This window comes from Neophocaena asiaeorientalis, unplaced genomic scaffold (genome assembly GCF_003031525.2).
Source record: "Neophocaena asiaeorientalis asiaeorientalis breed wild unplaced genomic scaffold, Neophocaena_asiaeorientalis_V1.1 scaffold6, whole genome shotgun sequence".
Taxonomy (NCBI): domain Eukaryota; kingdom Metazoa; phylum Chordata; class Mammalia; order Artiodactyla; family Phocoenidae; genus Neophocaena; species Neophocaena asiaeorientalis.
Window position 1 is genome coordinate 1,707,456 of NW_020174424.1, and position 20,989 is coordinate 1,728,444.

Here is a 20,989-nt window from a genome sequence, read left to right on the forward strand (position 1 = left end):
TCCCCGGGATTTTTTTTTTTTTTTTTTTTTTTTTTTGCGGTACACAGGCCTCTCACTGTTGTGGCCTCTCCCGCTGCAGAGCACAGGCTCTGGACACACAGGCTCAGCAGCCATGGCTCACGGGCCCAGCCGCTCCGTGGCACGTGGGATCTTCCCGGACCGGGGCACGAACCCGTGTCCCCTGCATCGGCAGGCGGACTCTCAACCACTGCGCCACCAGGGAAGCCCCTATCCCAGTGATTCTTAACCCTGACTGCACATTGCAATCATTTGGAAAGTATTTTTAAAATGCCAATGCCTAGGTCCCATCACCAGAAATTTAATTTATCTTGGGTAGGACAAAGACGTGAGATGTTTGGAAGCACCCCAAATTGACCCCTTGATTAATGGTCAATCAAGACATTTCCTCTAGGAGAAGCCACAGAGCCTGGGGAGGTACCTGTGGACACCGGATCCCCGTAGCAAGATGCCGTTAAATGATGGGGCAGGGCTCCAAGAGAAGCTCAAAGTGATACTTACAGCCTGTGAAGAAGATGCCTAAGTGGCTGGGAGTAGCAAAGACAACACTATGAATGGTAAAATAAGTCAGGTTACCTACCTCCACCTTCCGCCACCTGGTGGGGCTTGATAGCTTTCACAGGCATCCTTGCAGAGAAAACTTTGCTCTCTGAAATCCAGCATCTCATTTCTGACTTGGATTCATAGTTCCTCTTGAGCTGCCCTTCTGTTTATTCCCAATCTACGTGTTTGTTTTGGTGCTTCCCAGGTACTCGTAATGCACGCTCTGTTTTCAGCAAACCATTTTCCTGATTGGTCAAAAGCCTTTTGAAATCTGTCACGTGAGCAACTCTCCCGTGCTCTCAAGTGTATTTTCTAGTCAATAAAAATATGCCTCATTCCTAACGGTTCCACTACCCAGGAGATCTACTACCCAGTGATCTCTAGCTCTGCTTTCTGGCTTCATGGTCAAAAAGCAACACATTTACTTCCAGATTTCATATATTCCATGTATTTCCTTCTCTGTTCCATATCCATCATATTATTCTCTTTGCTAAAGAAATCTCAAAATATTTTTTATTTAAAAGTCTGCAATCAGAAAACAATCTGTCGTATCATATAAATTTTTCATGCCCAGATATTTACTCATCCATTTTCCTGAAAGACCCAATAAAATAGTCAAAGAGCCACAGTCTATTTTAAATTAAAATGCATGGCTTTAAGGGCTATTTGACATGCAGTAATTATTTGCATAGTCTTCTAGCCAAGCATAGAAATTGCTAATGTCTCTGCCCTTGAAGGAAATGAGCTGTGCAAAAAATTTCAAGCAAACATGATCCAACTGTTCACACAAAAGAGAGATTGCATAAGAAATGCATTGTGTCTCTACCCAAATTTCTCCTCTACTTGTCACAGATCAGCATGTACTTCACCTCTTTGGCACCAGTTAAAATCATAAACAGATGAGCTTCTCAGTAGAGGAGGGCAGACATGCCCTCTCCACAGATGGTCGGTATCACATGTTGCAGTAATGGCTGGACACGCCATGAAGGTACCATATAAAAACAGTGGGACTCAGAGAACTTCGGCTCCACTTGCTCTATGTGTAGAATTGCCTCTCTTTCAAGATGGATTTCCTTCATAGGAACGGAGTGCTCATTATTCAGCATTTGCAGAAGGACTACCGAGCTTACTACAGTTTTCTAAATTTTATGTCCAATGTTGGAGATCCCCGGAATATCTTTTCTATTTATTTTCCACTTTGGTTTCAACTTAATCAGGCAGTTGGAACCAAGATGATATGGGTAGCAGTCGTTGGGGATTGGTTCAATCTTATTTTTAAATGGTAAGCCTTCTGTTTTGTTTCATTTTTCCTAAAGCTTATTCTTAAATTTGTAGCTTGGTCTTAATGATCACATTTCAGATGTGTGTAGTTTTACCTGGAAAATCTTTCAAACATACCAGTTAACTTGAAACACCTATTCCTAAATAGAACTTACATAAAGGCATAGAAATGTATACTTGACCTGACTTAGAAGAAAATTCCGAAAGCCTGTTACATATATGATGTGATTAACCAAGAAGTGAGTTAAACGAGCAGCATCGTAATGAACAGATGGATAATTCCAGGAACCACTCTGAAATTTCCAGTCTAAGTATCCTAAGCACCCAAGGACTTCCCCTGCAAGGAAAAATGTCCCTGTTTTTATTGGAACCTAGGATGCCCAAACTCCAAATGACTGTCATCCTCTGTATTGAGACACAGGCCAGAAAGCAAGTTCTTTCAAAGTCTTTTAATCACGAGTTTTCCCCATCAATGTTCTGCTTGACTCATTTTTATAGGAGAGAATAGTTGGTCTCCAATTAAGTAATAGTTGTATATTTAAATATATATGCATATTTATATTTCTTTAAATACAGGATATTATTTGGTCATCGGCCTTACTGGTGGGTCCAAGAAACTCAGATTTACCCAAATCACTCAAGTCCATGCCTTGAACAGTTCCCCACTACGTGTGAAACAGGTCCAGGTAAGCAATTATAGCAGCCGCAGGTTAACTAAAGATATTACAATAGAGAGCCATTGTGCATGATTATCAGCTAATAACTGGACGATATCATAAAGCGTACTAAAGAAAATGTCATGCATGAGGATGCTAAAAGTCCATAAACAAAAATTGCTAATGAAAAGGACAAAAGTTTTATGAGTAAGAAATTTTCATTTTTTTTATTTGTAAAAGGGTTAATTAAGAGAATATTCCCCAAATGATTTTTTTTTTTTTGCTGTACGCGGGCCTCTCACTGTTGTGGCCTCTCCCGTTGTGGAGCACAGGCTCCGGACGTGCAGGCTCAGTGGCCATGGCTCACGGGCCCAGCCGCTCCGCGGCATGTGGGATCCTCCCGGACCGGGGCATGAACCCGTGTCCCCTGCATCGGCAGGCGGACTCTCAACCACTGCGCCACCAGGGAAGCCCCACATGATTTTATAGTTGGTGTTTTTTAGAAAAGTGTCATGGTTTGATACTGAAACAAACAAAAAACAATTAGCTAGAACAAATTACCCCAAAACTATATTAAAATTCTAGAAATGTAGCTTTATCTGCTGCTGTGCAATTTTCAAAGTTATTATAGATCTTCTGAGAATCACATGAATGAGGAGACAATAGACACAGTTTCCGTAAGAAAGATAAGGACTTCCTGGTATTACTATTGCCTATAGAAATTCTCTCTAAGCTTATAATTATTTCTTTTAAATTTCTTTTTTCTCTTGTGTATACAGTATATAAGTAGACTTCTTGATCCATTTTCTTTTTTATTATAAGATTTTGTATGAGTGTAAAATCTTTACTATGGGAGTTGAGTTTAAGATTTTTAAAAAGTTTTTAAAAACTACACGTTGTTTTAATTTCTAAGACTGTGTTATATTGTACCTCACCACAATTTGTTACATAGACTAAAATTCTTGGCATTTGACATCCTGAGACTAACCCTGAATACAGTCAATGTGTAAGTTCCTAATAAGTTTTCTGAATATCTTTATTTTTTGCTCTCATAAGAGTAGACATCCATCTGTTATAGTACTTACCAAACTATATTAGAGTTAATTCTTTAATATCTGGCTCCTCCAATAGACTGTGCATTCCATCATGTCAGGGTGGTGTGTATTTTATCTTTGTGAAAGCAATGTGGGATGGATGGATGAATGGATGGATGGATGGATGGATGGATGGATAGCCTTTCAGACAATTGAAATGGTACTTTGGTTTACCCCAGAACTTCCCAGCATGTGTTCTGTCTTATGAGACATTTTCTGAAAAAAAGAAAAGAAAAGAAAAGAAAAGAAATAATACATTTTACATTCACTCCTTGAAGATTTACAAGTCATGAAGCATATAAAAGGCTCTGAAAATTCCTGTTTAAGAAATAGACTTGAAAGAAACAGATCTATAAGAAATAGATTAGTCTTTATTTAACTTAGTGTTTTTCAGAGAGACTGGTGTTGGGCTTTCCTGGTGGCGCAGTGGTTGAGGGTCTCCCTGCCAATGCAGGGGACGCGGGTTTGTGCCCCGGTGCGGGAGGATCCCACATGCCGCGGAGCGGCTGGGCCCGTGAGCCATGGCCGCTGAGCCTGCGTGTCCGGAGCCTGTGCTCCGCAACGGGAGGGGCCACAGCAGTGAGAGGCCTGCCTACCGCGGAAAAAAAAAAAAAAAGAGAGAGAGACTGATGTTTAACTTGAATGAATCTCCCCTTGGTAAAAACTCAGGGAGGACATCAAAGTAAAGTGATTTTTTAAAAAAGATCAAGCAACATGGGAAAGGCATTCTGGGAATAGAAAGGCTACCTGTCTGCTGATTTCTTCTGCCAGGATTAATACCCCTTTATAGCTTCCCTCATCCTTTTAATGACAAAGACTCCTTCTGCAGCGGCCAGCCAAAAGATAGGCATGGGGGTAGCTGTTGGTACCCAGCAGTCAGTTGGTAAATCAGACATAGCAATGATAGCCTTTAGATGTTTGACTTTTCAACCCAAGGAAAATAAGCTGATTCAAGATCCAATCCAAGTACTTCAGTTTTCTCATCAATTAAAAACAATCAGATATGAAGAATGACTAAGGATGTGGCAGATTTTCTGATGCAGCAGCCTGAGTTCTTACTTACCCTTGAACATTTTGATTTCTGGACTTTGATGAACTTGAATAACCTGGGGAGAATTTTTGAAATAGTATTTTGAGGCTCAATTTGACTCAGTTTTCTTTATTTCTACCTATTTCTAAACATTACATAGAGCCTGTGCCCTGTGGCTTTTTTTTCTGAGTTATTTGTAATTTTCATGGCTAATGTTCTATTCTATTGTCCATTTCTGATAGTGATACCCTAATAACCACCTTTCAAATGGATTGCCACTTTCTTGTTGCAGGAAGTCCATCTGGCCACGCAATGGGCTCATCATGTGTCTGGTATGTCATGGTGACAGCTGCCCTGGGCCACACCAGCAGTCGGATGGATAAGTCATTCACCACTCTGCACAGGTCAGCTTTGCTCCAGTCTCTGTAGCCCTGGAACATGACAGTTTCAAACACAGAAAGTCTTTTGAAAAATTCAGCTTAGTGTATTTTTAGTTATTGAAATGTGCTTATTCAATTCTATCATATCCAAAATAGCAAAATGAATAGAAAATTAAGATTCTGCTTTAAGATAATACCTTAATTAGTTCACAGCAATTACATTATAGGGTTGGATATGTTTAATTGGTTAATGACTTTCTAAATGTGCCTTTGGGTACATTAATACAATAATCCATAATACAATAATACAATGTAATCCATAATACAATAATCACTTTGGTAGCTCACAAATAGGTCATCTAAAAGTATATAATGATGTATTTTTGCATGCACGTTCCCTTGCTTTAAGATTAACTAGACATTTTGAGAAGCATCATTCCCCTTGAATGTATCTGTTACTTTCGTACAATTATGCTTTCTTCTTTGAACAGCCAATGATTTTGAAGTCAATAAAATATATTCTAGCTTTAAAGACTACGCAACCTTTTTAATTAAAAACATTCTAGAGACAAACTTAAATTTGAATGTTAGTAGATTTAATGTTAGTAGATTAATAACATTCCGAAAGGCCTAGACCTTTAAGATTATTCAAAATTTTTGTAGAAATTAGACTTTTTCCTTCTTTTCTTTCCTGATATACTTTATCATTAAAACAATTCTGAGCACCACTTTAATCATAAATTATTAGGCCACCTTAGATAAGATTTGTCAGTTAATTGCATAAAAAATACTGAAACGTACACCATTATATAAGTTATTCATAATAAAAAATTTCCAAGATCCATCTCATATTCTACTTTTCAGAGTAATATTGGGTAATATACAAAACAAGTAACCAAAGGAATTTGGGTATCTTTAAAGTTTATCCTGATGAGGCTGTGACCTGTATGCCTTAAAGTATTCATTATCTCAAACAACAACAGTAGAGAGTTGTTGTAATTTAAAGAAATTAGCATTTTCTATCCGTAGACAGTTTTTCAAAGTAGGAATCTAGCTAAGCCTCACCTTTTCTCTGTCAGTTCATTTGCTCCTCCAATTCCCAAACCTGGAAAATCATTTGTTTCTTCTAAAAAGAAATTCTCTTGACTCCTCTTTGATTCTTATAACTGCAACATTTCCTTCAGCCATCAAAATGTACTGAGTGCCTACACCTTACCTAAACATTACCACACCCTTATTGATTCTTCTTCCATATGGATAACTCCTGCTTACTTTCTCTTTGAAAGTCTTGTTTCTCTCTATTCCTTAATTTTTCAGTAATCAAAGTTTGGTCCAATTATCAGGAACAAATCATTCAGAACACTCAAGGATTCCTAGAACTCATTATTGCTAATTCTTTTTTTATTAAAATGATGAGCATTGCTTGGATTTAAATATTTTTATAAGTTTTCTGCACACTGCTGCTTCTAATCCAAGACATATAACCCATAGGTCACTTTTCTGTTCCTTATTTTCTATGTGTCAAAAAACAAGGAGCCAGGACTCTTGAGAGTCTGTGAAATTAAACCCAGTGAAAACTTGCCCTTGATGGAACGCTCATGTGTTTTCATCAGCGTGGCAGCTGCCTCTCCAGTGAGTTTTCTTCAAGCAAAGAGAGGCTGAGAGAGGAAAGAGGAAGCACATATGACAAGGAGCAAAAAATATATATAATTCATTCTTGATCGTTGTGGACATTAATAATTCCCCCAAACTTGAATCTCCCCTACGTCATTAAAATAATTATCAGGATGCCAAGTTGGCTTCCTTTTATAGCATTTATTAAAAATCTCAGGATATAGCACTGGTTAAGTTTAATGCATTGATGAATGTAGAAACATCTGTTAAAGCTTTTCAAATCCTATGGAGTACATAGAAAAAATTTTTGGAAGAAAAAACTCTAGAATCATGATATTATATCACAGCTAGAAGATTCCTCTGAGAGAGATCATCTGGTGTCACTTCCCCCACCCCCCGCATTTTTATGAATGATACAATTTCTTTGCCTTTTATGCTTGTATCTATTCTTCCATCGTAGACTCACCTGGTCATTTCTTTGGAGTCTTTTTTGGTTGATTCAAATCAGTGTCTGCATCTCCAGAGTATTCATAGCAACACATTTTCCTCATCAAGTTATTCTTGGAGTAATTGGTGGTAAATATGATCACTTACCTTTAGTTGTGTCATTGAATGCTTTAGTGGCCTTTGTTTTTTGTTGACTCTCTCTGCTAATGTTCCCCAATCTCAGGTAATCCTATCAAGCCACTGATACTTAATGCTACCCTGGGAGCTTAAGGGGTTCCACACACCTCTCAAATTCTCCATGGACACAATGCACATTCTCACTCAGTAGGATAAACCCATTACCTCTTCATGAGATGGGCTTCTCTGAAGTGTGGCTAGAGCTGAGTCCAAGTCTTAAACCACCACTTAGGACGGCGTGCTTGTGTCTCGGTTTGGGGGACTTAACAAGGCCTTCCAACCTGCACACCATGCCATTCTCTCTGAAACACCTGCAGTGATTATTACCTGACTGTGGACTTCATTCAGCAGCTGCTATGTATTTCCAAGGCAGCGTTCACCATGACTGAGTTTACACTGTTCTGCCCCATGTACCTTTTGAAGGCTCTCTACGTTAATTGGCTGTGGCAATTGAAAAATGAATTGCAAGCACCTAGATCAGTGCTCTGCCTATGAAGTTGTTGTCACTCAGTGCCCTGGACTCCTGACCCATGCCCCTGCACTAATGTGGATGGTGAAAAGACATGGGGCAAGTGTGGTTTTAGTTACTGCCTTAAAAAAAGGCTTTGGAAAATGGATAGAACCTAGGTTTCTACAGCCCTTTATCATTGAAAACTATGGCTAAATTCGTTAATGCAGAGAGGAATAATTCCTGAGAGGTTCAAAGGCAGACAGTTATCTTCAGTGTCTCTTTCCAATCCCCAGGCTTGCTTGTGGCAGAGGCCTTTGAACACACTCCAAGGATCCAAACGGCCAGCCTGAGCACATACTTGAAGACCAACCTCTTCCTCTTCCTGTTTGCACTTGGCTTTTACCTGCTTCTCAGACTGCTTGACATTGACCTGCTGTGGTCTGTGCCCGTAGCCAAGAAGTGGTGTGCCAACCCTGACTGGATCCACATTGACACCACGCCTTTTGCTGGACTCGTGAGAAACCTTGGGGTCCTCTTTGGCTTGGGCTTTGCAATCAACTCGGAGATGTTCCTTAGGAGCTGCAGAGGGGAAAACGGCTATAGGCTGAGCTTCCGGCTGCTCTGCACCCTGGCCTCGTTGACCACACTGCAGCTCTACCATTTCGTCAAGATCCCGACTCATGCGGAGTATTTATTTTACATGCTGTCTTTCTGTAAAAGTGCGTCGATCCCACTGACTGTGGTTGCCCTGATTCCCTACTGTATTCATATGTTAATGAAACCAAGTGAAAAAAAGATTAATTAGAGTTGTGCGGAGGGTTAGTGCCCTGTGGCCCCAGGGTGACCCTCCTCCTCCATCCTCCAGTGAGACCACAGGGCAGGGAGAGACTGGAAGCTTCCGTTTGGAGGTCACAAAATGGCGGCCATAGGACCCAATCCATTCACATGTATGATTAGTTTGGCCTTCGGGGTGGTCTTTTTTTTTTTTTTTTTCCTATTTTAGATTAGTTGCCAACATTTAAAACCAGGATATTTGACACAAAACCCTGAATTTCTGTATTTTCCCCAAAAATCTGACAATATGGTAACACAGGGCCTGCATTCCCACCTGGAGACAATCCACTGTTGCTGACTGCCCCCAGTAGGAGACATGCTCTTTGCAGGCTATCACAGTTTTCAGTACCCTACAGGCCCCCCAGTATATCTTAAAGTCAGGCTGCTTCTGGCTCCTGTGGGCATTTTAACAGCAATCTAACCTGATCCCCTCAGTGTTCAGATAAGGAAATATAGGTTTATTCAGGTGAAAGAACTCACCGTTATCACACCACGGTCAGAACAGGAATTAGAACCCAATCTTCTGATATGTATTTCCATGACACCATGTTTTGTTTCTTCAAGAGGTAAAAATCTGTAAGAATGAATGCTTTTACATAGGTTCTATGATGTTTGCCATGTAAATCAGCTATTTTTTCAGAAATGACATTAAAATACCATATGCTGTTTGACTTAGACCATGCAAGCAGGGTCTTGATGGGGCCAGCAGTAGCTCTAGTTATGGTTACATATCCACAGGAAAGGAAACAGGCAGGTTACTGTCTGGACTTGAATCTCTGCTTAACTCTTGGTCTCTGTTTTATGGTAGTGCTTTCCAATATTTTAATAAATTCTGCTGAAGATGTTCGGCTTAGAACATTATTTATCCCCCAAAGGTTTATCTCTTCACTATGACATCCTTATACTTTATTTTTAGGAGCTAATCTTTCAAAACCAGGGAAATCAAGTGCCTTTCTTAAGATCATGCTCTAACCCAGGAAAACTATGAAATGCTTATATCTATTAGCTGGGTTCTGTGTGTACTGAACTGTGATGAAAAGCCACAGCTTTATTTCAGAAAATTATTATTGATGGAATATTAATATACTAAAAATTTTTCAGTAAAGTTTTTTTCCCCTCATTGGACCTAGTAATTCTGGACTTTAAGTTGATAACTAGGGAATTCCCTGGCAGCGCACTGGTTAAGAATCCACCTGCCAATGCAGGAGTCACGGGTTCGACCCCTGGTCCGGGAAGATCCCACGTGCCACAGAGCAACAAAACCCGTGCGCCACAAATACTGAGCCTGTGCTCTAGAACCCGCGAGCCACAACAACTGAGCCCCTGTGCCACAACTACTGAAGCCCGCGTGCCTAGAGCCCGTGCTGAGCGGCAAGAGAAGCCACTGCAACAAGAAGCACGCGCACGGCAATGAAGAGTGGCCCCCGCTCGCCACGACTAGAGAAAGTCCACACGCAGCAACAAGGACCCAATGCAGCCAAAAATAAATAAATAAATTAATAATAAAATAAATTTAAAAAAAGAAAGAAAGAAACCGCTTAGGCAGCAAGAAGAAGAGCTTCTAACAGCCTTGGCGAAAATGCCTGCCTTTAATAATGATGGAAAAGACTTCTGCTTCCAATTTATTTGCCAAAACTAAGTGGAATTGAGCTTATTTGACTTAACTGTAACTATAACCATATTTTCATAATGTCCACATATCTACATATTCAGAAGAAAAATGTCAATACCATGAGCTTTCAAGACGAGAAAATCTAGACAAGTGACTTGAGAAACATACATTTGAAAAGATATGCAAATTAACAAGAAGAGTGTGGAATCCCTTCCCTTTGACAACATTTTGAATGGATGTCTGCCTTAGCGGGTTAAGTTGATGCCTTCTCTATGCCTATTTCAGTACAACAGAAGGATGATTTAAAAAATTACTATAGGGCTTCCCTGGTGGCGCAGTGGTTGAGAGTCCGCCTGCCGATGCAGGGGACGCGGGTTCGTGCCCCGGTCCGGGAAGATCCCACATGCCGCGGAGCGGCTGGGCCCATGAGCCATGGCCGCTGAGCCTGCGCGTCCGGAGCCTGTGCTCCGCAACGGGAGAGGCCACAGCAGTGAGAGGCCCGCGTACCACACACACACACACAAAAATTACTATAAGGTGCCCTTTAAACTCAAAGTTATATCTCTAAATGCTTTATATTTATTCACACCCTGTAAATAAATTCAAGATCAAACTGGTACATATACATACAAAAAAACCTTGGTATAAGAGAAAGTCAAAAGACTTGGTATTTAAAATGTGAGTCATTTCTTAAGGATATGAAGACTCTATATTCCAGCACGTCAATTGAACTTTCTGCAATGATGGAAATGTTCTGTATCTGTATGGTAGCCACAGCTATTAAACTCTTGAAACACAGCTAACACAACTGAGGAATTGCATTTAAAAATTTTATTTACTTTTAATTAATTTAAAGTTAAATAGTCATATGTGTCTGTGGCTACTGAATTGGATAACACAGATCAAGTCCCAAAGTGCTTTCCCTGAAAAAAAAATTTTTTTATGTTGTCACCTGTACCACATTCCTGTGAGACAGCATGAATCAATATTAACTGCTTTATTCTATATGGAGAAACTGAGGTGTCAGTGGTTTGTTGGCGGAACATGGACAAGGTATGTTTATTCCAACCAGGAGATCTTTTGATTAGCCCATGGATGTTACTTTCCAGATTGAAAAAATAATAGTTCCTGTCAACAGGTTCAAAACATGCATGGTGATAAGTAATTCCCATTGTGATCTTCACACATTTTAAAAGAAATTTTAACATGTGTGGTAACTGACACGAAACATTTCTGGGGCTCGAAGGATTAAAGTGACCATAAAAAGTTAATAGTAAACTCTGCTACATTTTCGAGAGAAATCCTCTGCAGATCTAGGAGTCTCTCTCTGTGCAGCTCTCTTTTCTTACTCTGTCCTGTGAGCTCTAACTGCCTTGGTGTCCCAGGACTCTTAGCTCTGTCACCTCAAATCAGGGAGTCTGAGTTCCCCCTCCCTGCACTGTGCCCCAGAAACACTTGAAGGGTCACAAAACTGAGTGGGGCTTTATCCAATATTCACACGGCTGGATGACTTTCTGACCAAGTTTTCCTGCTTGTCTGTGTCTCTCATACCCATATGCTGGATATCAGTACTTCTGAAGATATTCAGAATCTATTCAAAAAGGATCGCTGGTATCTAGTTGCACCTGAGGATTTGGCCCTTGTTGACTGACTGTCCTAGCCTCTCTGGAAATTGCAAACAGCATTCTGGAAGAATGGACCTCAACGCTGCCAAGAAACTAAGGTGGTGTTCCTAATTTTTCCTTCCCCTTACCTTTAAGGCTTTCTGATGGTGATTCCACACTAAAGGTAAAGTGGTGCTACTTGTTTATTTTTTGAAGTCTTCATTTTGTTTTTCTTAAAAAAAAAAAAAAACAGTTAACAAGAAAGGTCTGTAAGAAGCAACACTCCAGCAACTTCTGCCAAATGACAGCAACTCATAAGAAAATTCTAAGAATTAGAAACGCTTCCTTTTAGCTCTGCAGAGGACGAATGCAATTTATGTCAAATGTGAGGCTGATTTGGTGTGGAGTACTAATTACTGTCTTTGCTGTTCTTTGATGGAGATCACAGTAATGACTTGGAAGAAATCGCATCTCGTTTCTTTTGGTAGCACAGATGTGATTGCACTCAAGGAGGGAAGAAATTCAAAGGTTGAGGTTATAAAGGTTAACACAAAGCTAACTAATTATTTGGTTTTTAATTTATTAGAATCTTTTCTTCGAACATTTTGCCAGGTGATTTCTGAATCTATCTTCTGCTCAAAAACTGTGGTATTTTCCCCTCAAAACACTATGTCCTGAAGAAGCTGCTGGGACCCGGGGAAGGTAACGAGAAGAGTGGCAGCTGTGGTCCTGCCGAGCGGGATTTGTGGCACAGACCGGGGGCTGCCAACAGGAGCGATTGCTCTCACCCACCTTGGCCCATTTCCAGTGCTGGCCCAAGCGAGAGCAGAAACCACTGCCCTGGGACAATCTGGGCACTCCGCAGGAGGTGCAGTCCACATATGTGCCTGGGAAAGTAACCCAGAGCTGATTAAGATGAAGAGCTTCCTTCTCCTCTAGCTCCCCGCTGCCTTCCATATCAGTTGGGCCAATCACGCCCCAACTGCTGTTCAAAGACTTGACTTCTTCTTGAATTCAGTCTTGGGAACAGTACTGGCCAGACTGTCATCCCTGCTCACACGCACTGCCATTAATGGAAGGGGTTTTCTAAAGGTGGGCGTTGAGTTCACCCATCACTGCCTTTCTTAGATGCCGCTCTTGCCCTCAAACTCAGTAATTCTTCATTGAAAGCATCTGATCCTCGAGATCTCTTTTTCTACAGAATCATTCCAAACTCCGCCTTTTTATAATTTTTTTGAGGGAAAGAAATTGTAGAGGCCCTGCTGCCTTTCTATTTGAAGACTGCATTGACTTAACAAGGGGGAAGTCAACGTTCCTGTCCGAGTTTGTGAGATTTTGTGTGCATCTTATCCTTTTAGCATTGGAGTATCGGTGCCCTGCTCACTCTGGCCAATCAAGAGATGGTGCCGCACATCCCTTTATGGATCCCAAAAGGTGTCAGAACTCAAGGGGGCAGGTGCTAGAGAATTCACAGACAGATAGATGTACAAAAGACTTCTTGGAGTTTGGCAGCAAGCACCCAGGATGGAGTCCTTAGACTGGGTTCTAACCTGTCTCTGCGTCTAACCACTGGGATACTGGGAGTCCATTTAATGTTAGTGGATTCAGTTGACCAGTTTCTAAGATGAGGGGCTTAAAATGGGCTTAGAATGAAAGGCTCCTTCCAGCTCTGACATTCTGCAACTCTGAGGATTTCATTCAGCAAAACTGGAAGAAGAGCTAGAGTACATTAAATTTTACTTACATGCAAATGAACAAGGCTGTAAATTCTAAAGTGTACTCCATTTTGTAATTTGCTACTTTAATAAACAATTTTAGATTTATGTAATACATTTAAGTCTTTAAAACATCCTATTCCTATTAGCATCTGAATTGTATCGCTATGAAAGGAGATGCATGGAGACGTGAAATAATGTAACTGATCTTAGCGGGCAAAATTATTCATATGAAAGTATTCACAGACTTCCTGCTCGAGTGTCTTAACAAAAGAAATCCTGTAACTAAATCACCAGCTCCACTTCCCCTTCCTTAACATCGTAAAGAAGAAATTCTTCTTGCTGGAAGAGATACTAATGGGATATGTACAGTAACATGCTGAGTGAGAAGGGAAACAAGAAAATTCACTCTGTGGGAGGAAGGATTTAACCAACTTGCTATGTGAGGAAAGTGCTAGAACTTTGAAATAGCATTTTAGTAAGTTTGTTGTGGACTAATTGTGGATCTCTCAAAGAAATAAAGATAATATTTATTTTTAAATTCTATATGGCTGTTGAAATGTACTTCTTGAATACAACAAAAATTCTAACACCAAATTTTATGATGCCAAGGTTTTTGAGGATGACCGTGCTAAAATAAATTAGAGATTCAGTTCCACGTAGCTTCTAAAATCTTCTCAGACTCAAATAGGGCCCCTTCAGTCTTTGCTCTTTTTTCTCTCTAACCCCTTCTGTCCACCCACCTGACAAACACTTATTAAATGCCTTTAGGTGCTAGAGAATCAAGGATAAGTTCAATATAGGCCTTTCCTTGGGGTAGATCCCCACAGGCTCCAGGCTCTGGGTAGACTCCAGGGATATCTCTGGCCTGTGGGCTTGGAAGGTTTGGATTGACACTGTCTCCAGCTACAAATTAGCTGGTAACATTATTCCCCATCTCTTCTAAACCCCTGCCTGCCCCTCTTTCAAATTCATCCTCTTCTTGAATCACTTTCTTTTCGACTCTGGCTATATCTTGCCAATGGAATCCAGATCGTTCCCAGTCTGAGACCAATTTTATAATGGGAGAGGATGAGAAAGCATAATCACAAAACACTAAGTTTCTGAGTAAAGGCCTCATTCACTTAAAGTGTAATAAAGCAGGGTATATGGTATGTTCCTGAAAAGCCACTAGAATGAGCTGCAAAGGACATCCATCCAGTGACATCTCCTTCTCATAGCTGTGACTTTTGCAAAAAGACTGAGTAATTTCTTCTTTCACTCAATGTTTTTGGAATACTTCTGGATATAAAAGTCATATTTTGAGGTCATTTGTGCACATATCAATACTTCAACATTGCTCTATTGTCTTTATACTTATGTTTCAACATTTTTTATTAATAAAAATCTAAGTGTATCTACTGAGTGTGTTAATCCATAATCAACAACAAAAACTACAACTATGATAAACTACTTCAGTAGCTTATACAAGTGAGAGGTGTCTTTTTCTTGTGTAACAGGTTGGCTGGATGTGGGCAGTCCGGGCTGCAACAGCTGCCTAAGGATGTCCAGGAATCAGGCACTGTCTCTCTTCCTGCTCTGCCATCCATAGTGTGTGGCTTCTATCCAAATGGCCACAGCATGGCTGCTGTGCATCCAGGAAAGAAGAGAGGGGAATGCAAATGGGCTTTCTTAACCCAGGCTTTGTTCCAGAAGGGAAAGCCTCCATAGAGACTTGTGTCTATATTTCATTGACCAGAACAGTCACATGGCTTACCCTAGCTGCAAAGGAGTCTGGGAAGGTAAATATTTTACTTTCCAACCTCTGAGATAGAGGCCCCTCTATCTCAAGGGGTAAGCAAGGGAAGGGGTGTAGGATTGGGTGTCAACCTACAACTTCTTACGTATATAACAATGAATGCAACTTACATCTGCCTTCCTCCTCTGCAACCTACTAAATGGTTTCACAATAACACACAAAAATTATGAAGGCAAGATGCTTTCTAAATTATGAAATGCTTTGTGAATGTTACTATGGGGTATATTTAAATGATTAATTGAATTTTCAAACTCTAAGGTTTTTTTGTTTTGTTTTGTTTTGTTTTGTTTTTGCGGTACGCGGGCCTCTCACTGTTGTGGCCTCTCCCGTTGCGGAGCACAGGCTCCAGATGCGCAGGCTCAGCGGCCATGGCTCATGGGCCCAGCCGCTCCGCGGCATGTGGGATCCTCCCAGACCCGGGCACAAACCCGTGTTCCCTGCATCGGCAGGCGGACTCTCAACCACTGCGCCACCAGGAAAGCCCTCTAAGGTATTTTATGAAAACATTGCTCGTCTCTTACTTTGATTCCATACTTGATATACCAGGAATATATACTCTCAACCAGTAAGATAGCACAATTTTCTTTCTTTTCTGTAGTCATTCTTAACTGTAGACACTAGCTCTGGGTCACCTTCAGTGAACAGCTCCCTTTCTATCTCCAGCTATTCTGTTCTTCTCACATCTGTCTCTTTGTATCTGAGAGTAGGAGCTGTACCTGAATTACAGGAAGGAAGGAACTGCCAACTCACTGACTGGCTATATATTCTTCTTCCTTTTTCTACTGCACAGTTTGTCTTAGCGCTGATTTATTGGGTTGAGTAGTTGCATCCAGACAGCTACATGCCAATCACGCGTACCCTGGTTACTCATTACGAGCCTTAGGATACCATACAACTCACTAATGAGCACATTATAATGTTGGCCAGTGCTAATTAGATGATAATCATGTGCATTGCTTTATTTACAGTCTATCCATTTAAATTAATTTGACATTTAATTGAATACAGTGTGAAAGAAATTGGAATTGTGTTTCAAATTTCGTTTAAGTTAATTTCACCTGACGTCTCTTATAGGCAGGTGAGATTATTCACTTGATCTGGAAATTTTCAGCAAATACAAATGGACATAATGCTTATTTTATAATGGCACACACACATATGTAAATTTATCTCAAAATGTGTTTGGAAACAGCAACCAAATTTGCAATTTTTTATCTCCACTAATATCCTTATGTGCTCTGACTGCAGAGAGATTCTGCATGCATGAGAGATATTAATAGATCCAACTCTTAGTTGGAAACATGAGGCAGGATCCCAAAACAACCTGAATAGAATATTCTGATATTATCTTAGGATAGGAAACTTACATTTAATTCATGAATAAATATGTGGCAAACTATACCTAATTATGATCCTATGTATTTTCCTCTTTCAGGACATAGCATCAAAAAATTAAAGGACCTACCTTTTTAAGTGAGTGTATGATTGCCAAAAAATTGCATGCATGACTGCACTACTAAATTCAAAGTCTTATTATTGAAACAATTTCCTAACAGCACATGTAGAACAGACTTAGAGTAACTGTATGAAAAGGTGTTTCTATACAAAAGGATCTGGAGGCCAACTCTTCTATTTTTTTCTCAAATAGCAGCATTTCTGGTTTATGGGTATCTGCTTTCATGCAGTTTTGAGACACTTACATGACAGAATTTCTTTAGGCCTCTCTCATTCTTGAGAATAGTTTGCTAGGTATACAATTCCAGGATGGAGATAATTTTTCCCTCAGAACTCTGAAGGCGAATCTTTATGTCTTCTGACTTTTAGTGTCATTGTCAAGAGATCCTATGTCATTATGTTTCTTTATTATATGTCTCTTAGAAAATTTTAGTATCTTCTCCTTTCCCCCAGTTTTCCAAAATTGCATAATAGTGTGCCCAGGTAGGATCTTTGTTTATTTATTTTATTTGACACTTGGTGAACTCTTTCAAGTTGGAAATTCACATCCTTCAATTATAGGACATATTCTTGGACTATTTAATCATTTTTCCCCTCAGTTTTCTCTACACTGTCTTTCTGGAACTGCTGTTAGCTAATTATTGCATCTCCTGAATTGTTCCTCTAAATTTTATTTTCTAACTCTTCATCTCTTTCTGTCCTACCCTCAGGGAAATTTCCCCAACTTCATCTTCCAATCCTTCTATTTTTTTCTTCTGTAAACTTTTATTAACTGGGGTAACAGGGAGAGTTTGATCACAGCAGAACCCATCCTGAAAGCATTAGAAATTACAGAAAGACGAGACAAGTGTCAGACACAACAGATTAAGCAAGTCCCTCCATCACCTGAGAAACAATAATATAAAACTGTAGAAACCAAAACTTTGTGAGTGATATAGGATACGGAACAAAAATGAAGACATTGGAACTCCTGGTGTTGCAAAATAAACTTGCAACTTCATTCTATATTTTTGAAGTTGTAATTCAATGTTTTTCCCAAATCATTTCAAGCCTTCTCCAGTCAACATTTTCCCTCTCATCAATAACTTCCAAGGACCTTATTTAAAAAATAACTCTTTCTTTAAAATTTTTATTAATTTAATTTATTTATTTTTGACTGCGTTGGGTCTTCGTTTCTGCCTGTGGGCTTTCTCTAGTTGCAGCGAGTGGGGGCCACTCTTCGTTGCAGTGCACGGGCTTCAGTAGTTGTGGCACATGGGCTCAGTAGTTGTGGCTCGTGGGCTCTAGAGCACAGGCTGAATAGTTGTGGCTCATGGGCTTAGCTGCTCCGTGGCATGTGGGATCTTCCCGGACCAGGGCTTGAACCCACGTCCCCTGCATTGGCAGGCAGATTCTTAACCACTGCGCCACCAGGGAAACCCCTAAAAAATAACTCTTAATCATCCGTTTTTCTCACCCCACACATTCTATTCCAGGAAACTGGCAGCCTCCCAGCACAGAGCTTATGTTCCTCCTCTTTGAAATGCAAACTTAAACAGATTTTGGTCTTCTTTCTTCAATATTACAAGATGAGCACATGCTTACTGCAAAGCTTAATTCCTTCTCATGGCATTTTTATTCTGCAACTTACTTGTCACTGCCATTTGTCATAACTTAACTAGAATGCTGTCCTCCACCCTCTCCCTCCCTGACCTTGCAACCATCAATGCTCCTGACCTAACTAGTTAACCTGTTAAACCACCTGTGTGGTTATTTACCAGGAAACACTGGACCAGAAACAAATAATATACCTCAATAAACAATAGCTCAGTCTTAATTTGTAGGCAGAATTTCATTTGTTGGCCATAGGAAGAAAACACTCATACAAGGTAAAATTCACTATTTTCATTTCACGCTGGGATTTGAAGAAACAAAGGACAGCAACCAATGTGGAGGGGGACAAGGCTTGGGATAGAGCCCCCTGCTCCAGGCACACCGGCAGAATCTAGTCCAGTAAATGGGGACTTCACCACCCACATACTACACCTTGAATCTGTAAATCAACATCCCTGACTGGTAAGCTCCTGCTAATACTTGCCTTTTTCTGCCCCTTTCAGCCTGAGAGCATCCAGAGTATCAAAGCCCTCCTTTCCCCATCTTCATCCTTAGACATAAATGAATCTGCTTTCACACATGCAAGAAAACTTCAGTCAGAAAATACAGTTGGTCTTCAGTCCTTCTGTTCTTCTCCATATGATCTTGGCCCAGCTCAGTAAACATTTGTTGAGTGCCTATTCTCAACCAGGCTTTGTGTACACTGAGGGTTCAAAAATGCAAAGGATGGTTCTCTGTCCCTGAGAAATTCAAAGCCTCATTTCTTCCAAATCTTGCTAATACCCACGTAGTAACTGGGACTGGCTCCTGCATGGAGAAAGCACTGGGTGATGGCTGAGCAGCTGCTTGACACTGGATTCTCACTGCCACTGACCCTAGTTTCTTTCATTTTCTATATACAGACATTTAAAACTAAATTACTATTGAAAGTCATTAGAAATTAGCTCGGATGCCAATGTATGACCACGTCTGTAAAAGTAAAATATCATTATTTCTGCTTAAAGAAAAACAAACAAAAAAAAAAACCCACAGCACTTCTGTAATTGGTGCACCAACTGTGCATGAAGTTCTCAAGTCAGGTCAACTGATGGGGGCTCCTGTGGTGACTAGTTTGTAGTAGGCTCCTTTCTGGGCCATCAGTTCTTCATGGGTCCCCTTTTCAATCACTATCCCCTGTGACATGACAGCAATGATATCCGAGTTCCGGATGGTGGACAAACGATGGGCAATGACAATGCAGGTCCGACCTTCTCTGGCTTTGTCCAAGGCGACCTGCACCGTCTGCAAAGGGAAGATGGAAAGTTGATGCAAAGACGCATGCTTGTTCCCTGGCCCACCATCGTGAGAGTTCTGTTTCATACCACTTGATTAACATCTCTATATTCGGGGGTTAAACCCAAAGGCTTGACAGGAGAGAGAGGATTAAATAAATATTTGCTGAATGCAATGCATCAGTGACTTAAATTGCAGTCTACAAGCTGAAAAATTTCAGTGAAGCCAGAATGAACCAAACTACAAGATCACAAAGTAATTTTACAATACTTGAGGGTCTAGATTGCTAAAATGAAACCAAGGAAACAATGTAAGGTAACAGTTAAATGGTCACTCCTGGGCTTCCCTGGTGGCGCAGTGGTTGAGAGTCCGCCTGCCGATGCAGGGGACACGGGTTTGTGCCCCGGTCCTGGAAGATCCCACATGCCGCGGAGCGGCTGGGCCCGTGAGCCATGGCCTGAGCCATGGCCGCTGAGCCTGCGCGTCTGGAGCCTGTGCTCCGCAACGGGAGAGGCCACAGCAGTGAGAGGCCCGCGTACCGCAGGAAAAAAAAAAAAAGGTCACTCCTGATACTGTTCCTCATTGAGGACATTTTAGCTCTCTCCAAAACAGAATCCTGACTTTTAGGGAGTTAATTCTAAATGGTAAATTTCATAATTGTGTTTCGCCCAATTACATTTCCTTTCATGCAAACTGCACATCAGATACCGCCTCTAACTTTGTGTTGTATGCTTCCCACCTGCTCTGCCATGGAACTTTAGAACTATAAAATATGAAATGCCTATCAGATGGCCTGGATTATTTTATTTTATTTAAGAAAGCTCATTATTTGCCCATGAAAAAAGTGTCACCTAGCCTAAACAATCTTGAAAACAATTCTTATTTTAAAGTGAAAAAAATTTTTTTATTTGAAGCAATCCTATTTCAAGTCACTTTCTCTAGACTATTGTCTTTGGGCGCTACAAAGGAGTGGTAATTTCTACTACTAATGAATCAGAAAATTAACAATACTGCCATTTTATAAGGACAAATATTACAGCAAAAAACTCATTTATAATGATCTAAGACTTTAGAAAGTCAGTACCTACCTTTTCACTTTCTGTGTCCAAGGCAGAAGTAGCTTCATCTAGTAGCAAGATTTTAGGATCTCGTATGATGGCCCGAGCAATAGCAATGCGTTGTTTTTCCCCTCGAGAGAGTTGAGACCCCTGGGACCCAACATTAGTTTCATATTTCTGGAAAAAAATATGGTAAGTTTGAGAACCAGAAACAGCCATTGTTCCTGTGCTGTAGGGAGCCCACATCAATGACCCCTCTGAGGATTTAAACAATTTGTTTTTTTTGAAATTGGGAATAATTTGTATAAAGGATGTCAAATCCATTTAGGCATATTAAAAAAATATGGCGTTTTATGA

General features: G+C 40.4%; 2 protein-coding genes across 4 annotated transcripts in view; one reads left to right on the forward strand and one right to left on the reverse strand.

The window, feature by feature from the left end:
- The first annotated feature begins 1,625 nt into the window (after positions 1 to 1,625).
- On the forward strand, positions 1,626 to 8,496 carry G6PC2 (glucose-6-phosphatase catalytic subunit 2). The gene is made up of 5 exons (XM_024756650.1): positions 1,626 to 1,843; positions 2,419 to 2,528; positions 4,915 to 5,026; positions 7,077 to 7,192; positions 7,985 to 8,496. Exons 1-5 carry the CDS (start codon positions 1,626 to 1,628, stop codon positions 8,494 to 8,496), a joined length of 1,068 nt encoding a protein of 355 aa, XP_024612418.1.
- A 10,031-nt stretch (positions 8,497 to 18,527) lies between these two features.
- Positions 18,528 to 20,989, reverse strand: part of ABCB11 (ATP binding cassette subfamily B member 11) — a 74,977-nt gene continuing 72,515 nt past the window's right edge. For 2 of the 3 annotated variants that reach the window (XM_024756643.1, XM_024756645.1), the window contains exons 26-27: positions 20,663 to 20,809; positions 18,528 to 19,583 (exon numbers count right to left, since the gene is read on the reverse strand). In XM_024756643.1, coding sequence (XP_024612411.1) covers positions 19,383 to 19,583; positions 20,663 to 20,809 — 348 coding nt within the window. In that variant the 3' untranslated portion in view covers positions 18,528 to 19,382. The remainder of the gene's footprint in view (positions 19,584 to 20,662; positions 20,810 to 20,989) is intronic. The other variant, XM_024756646.1, reaches the window with a different exon arrangement.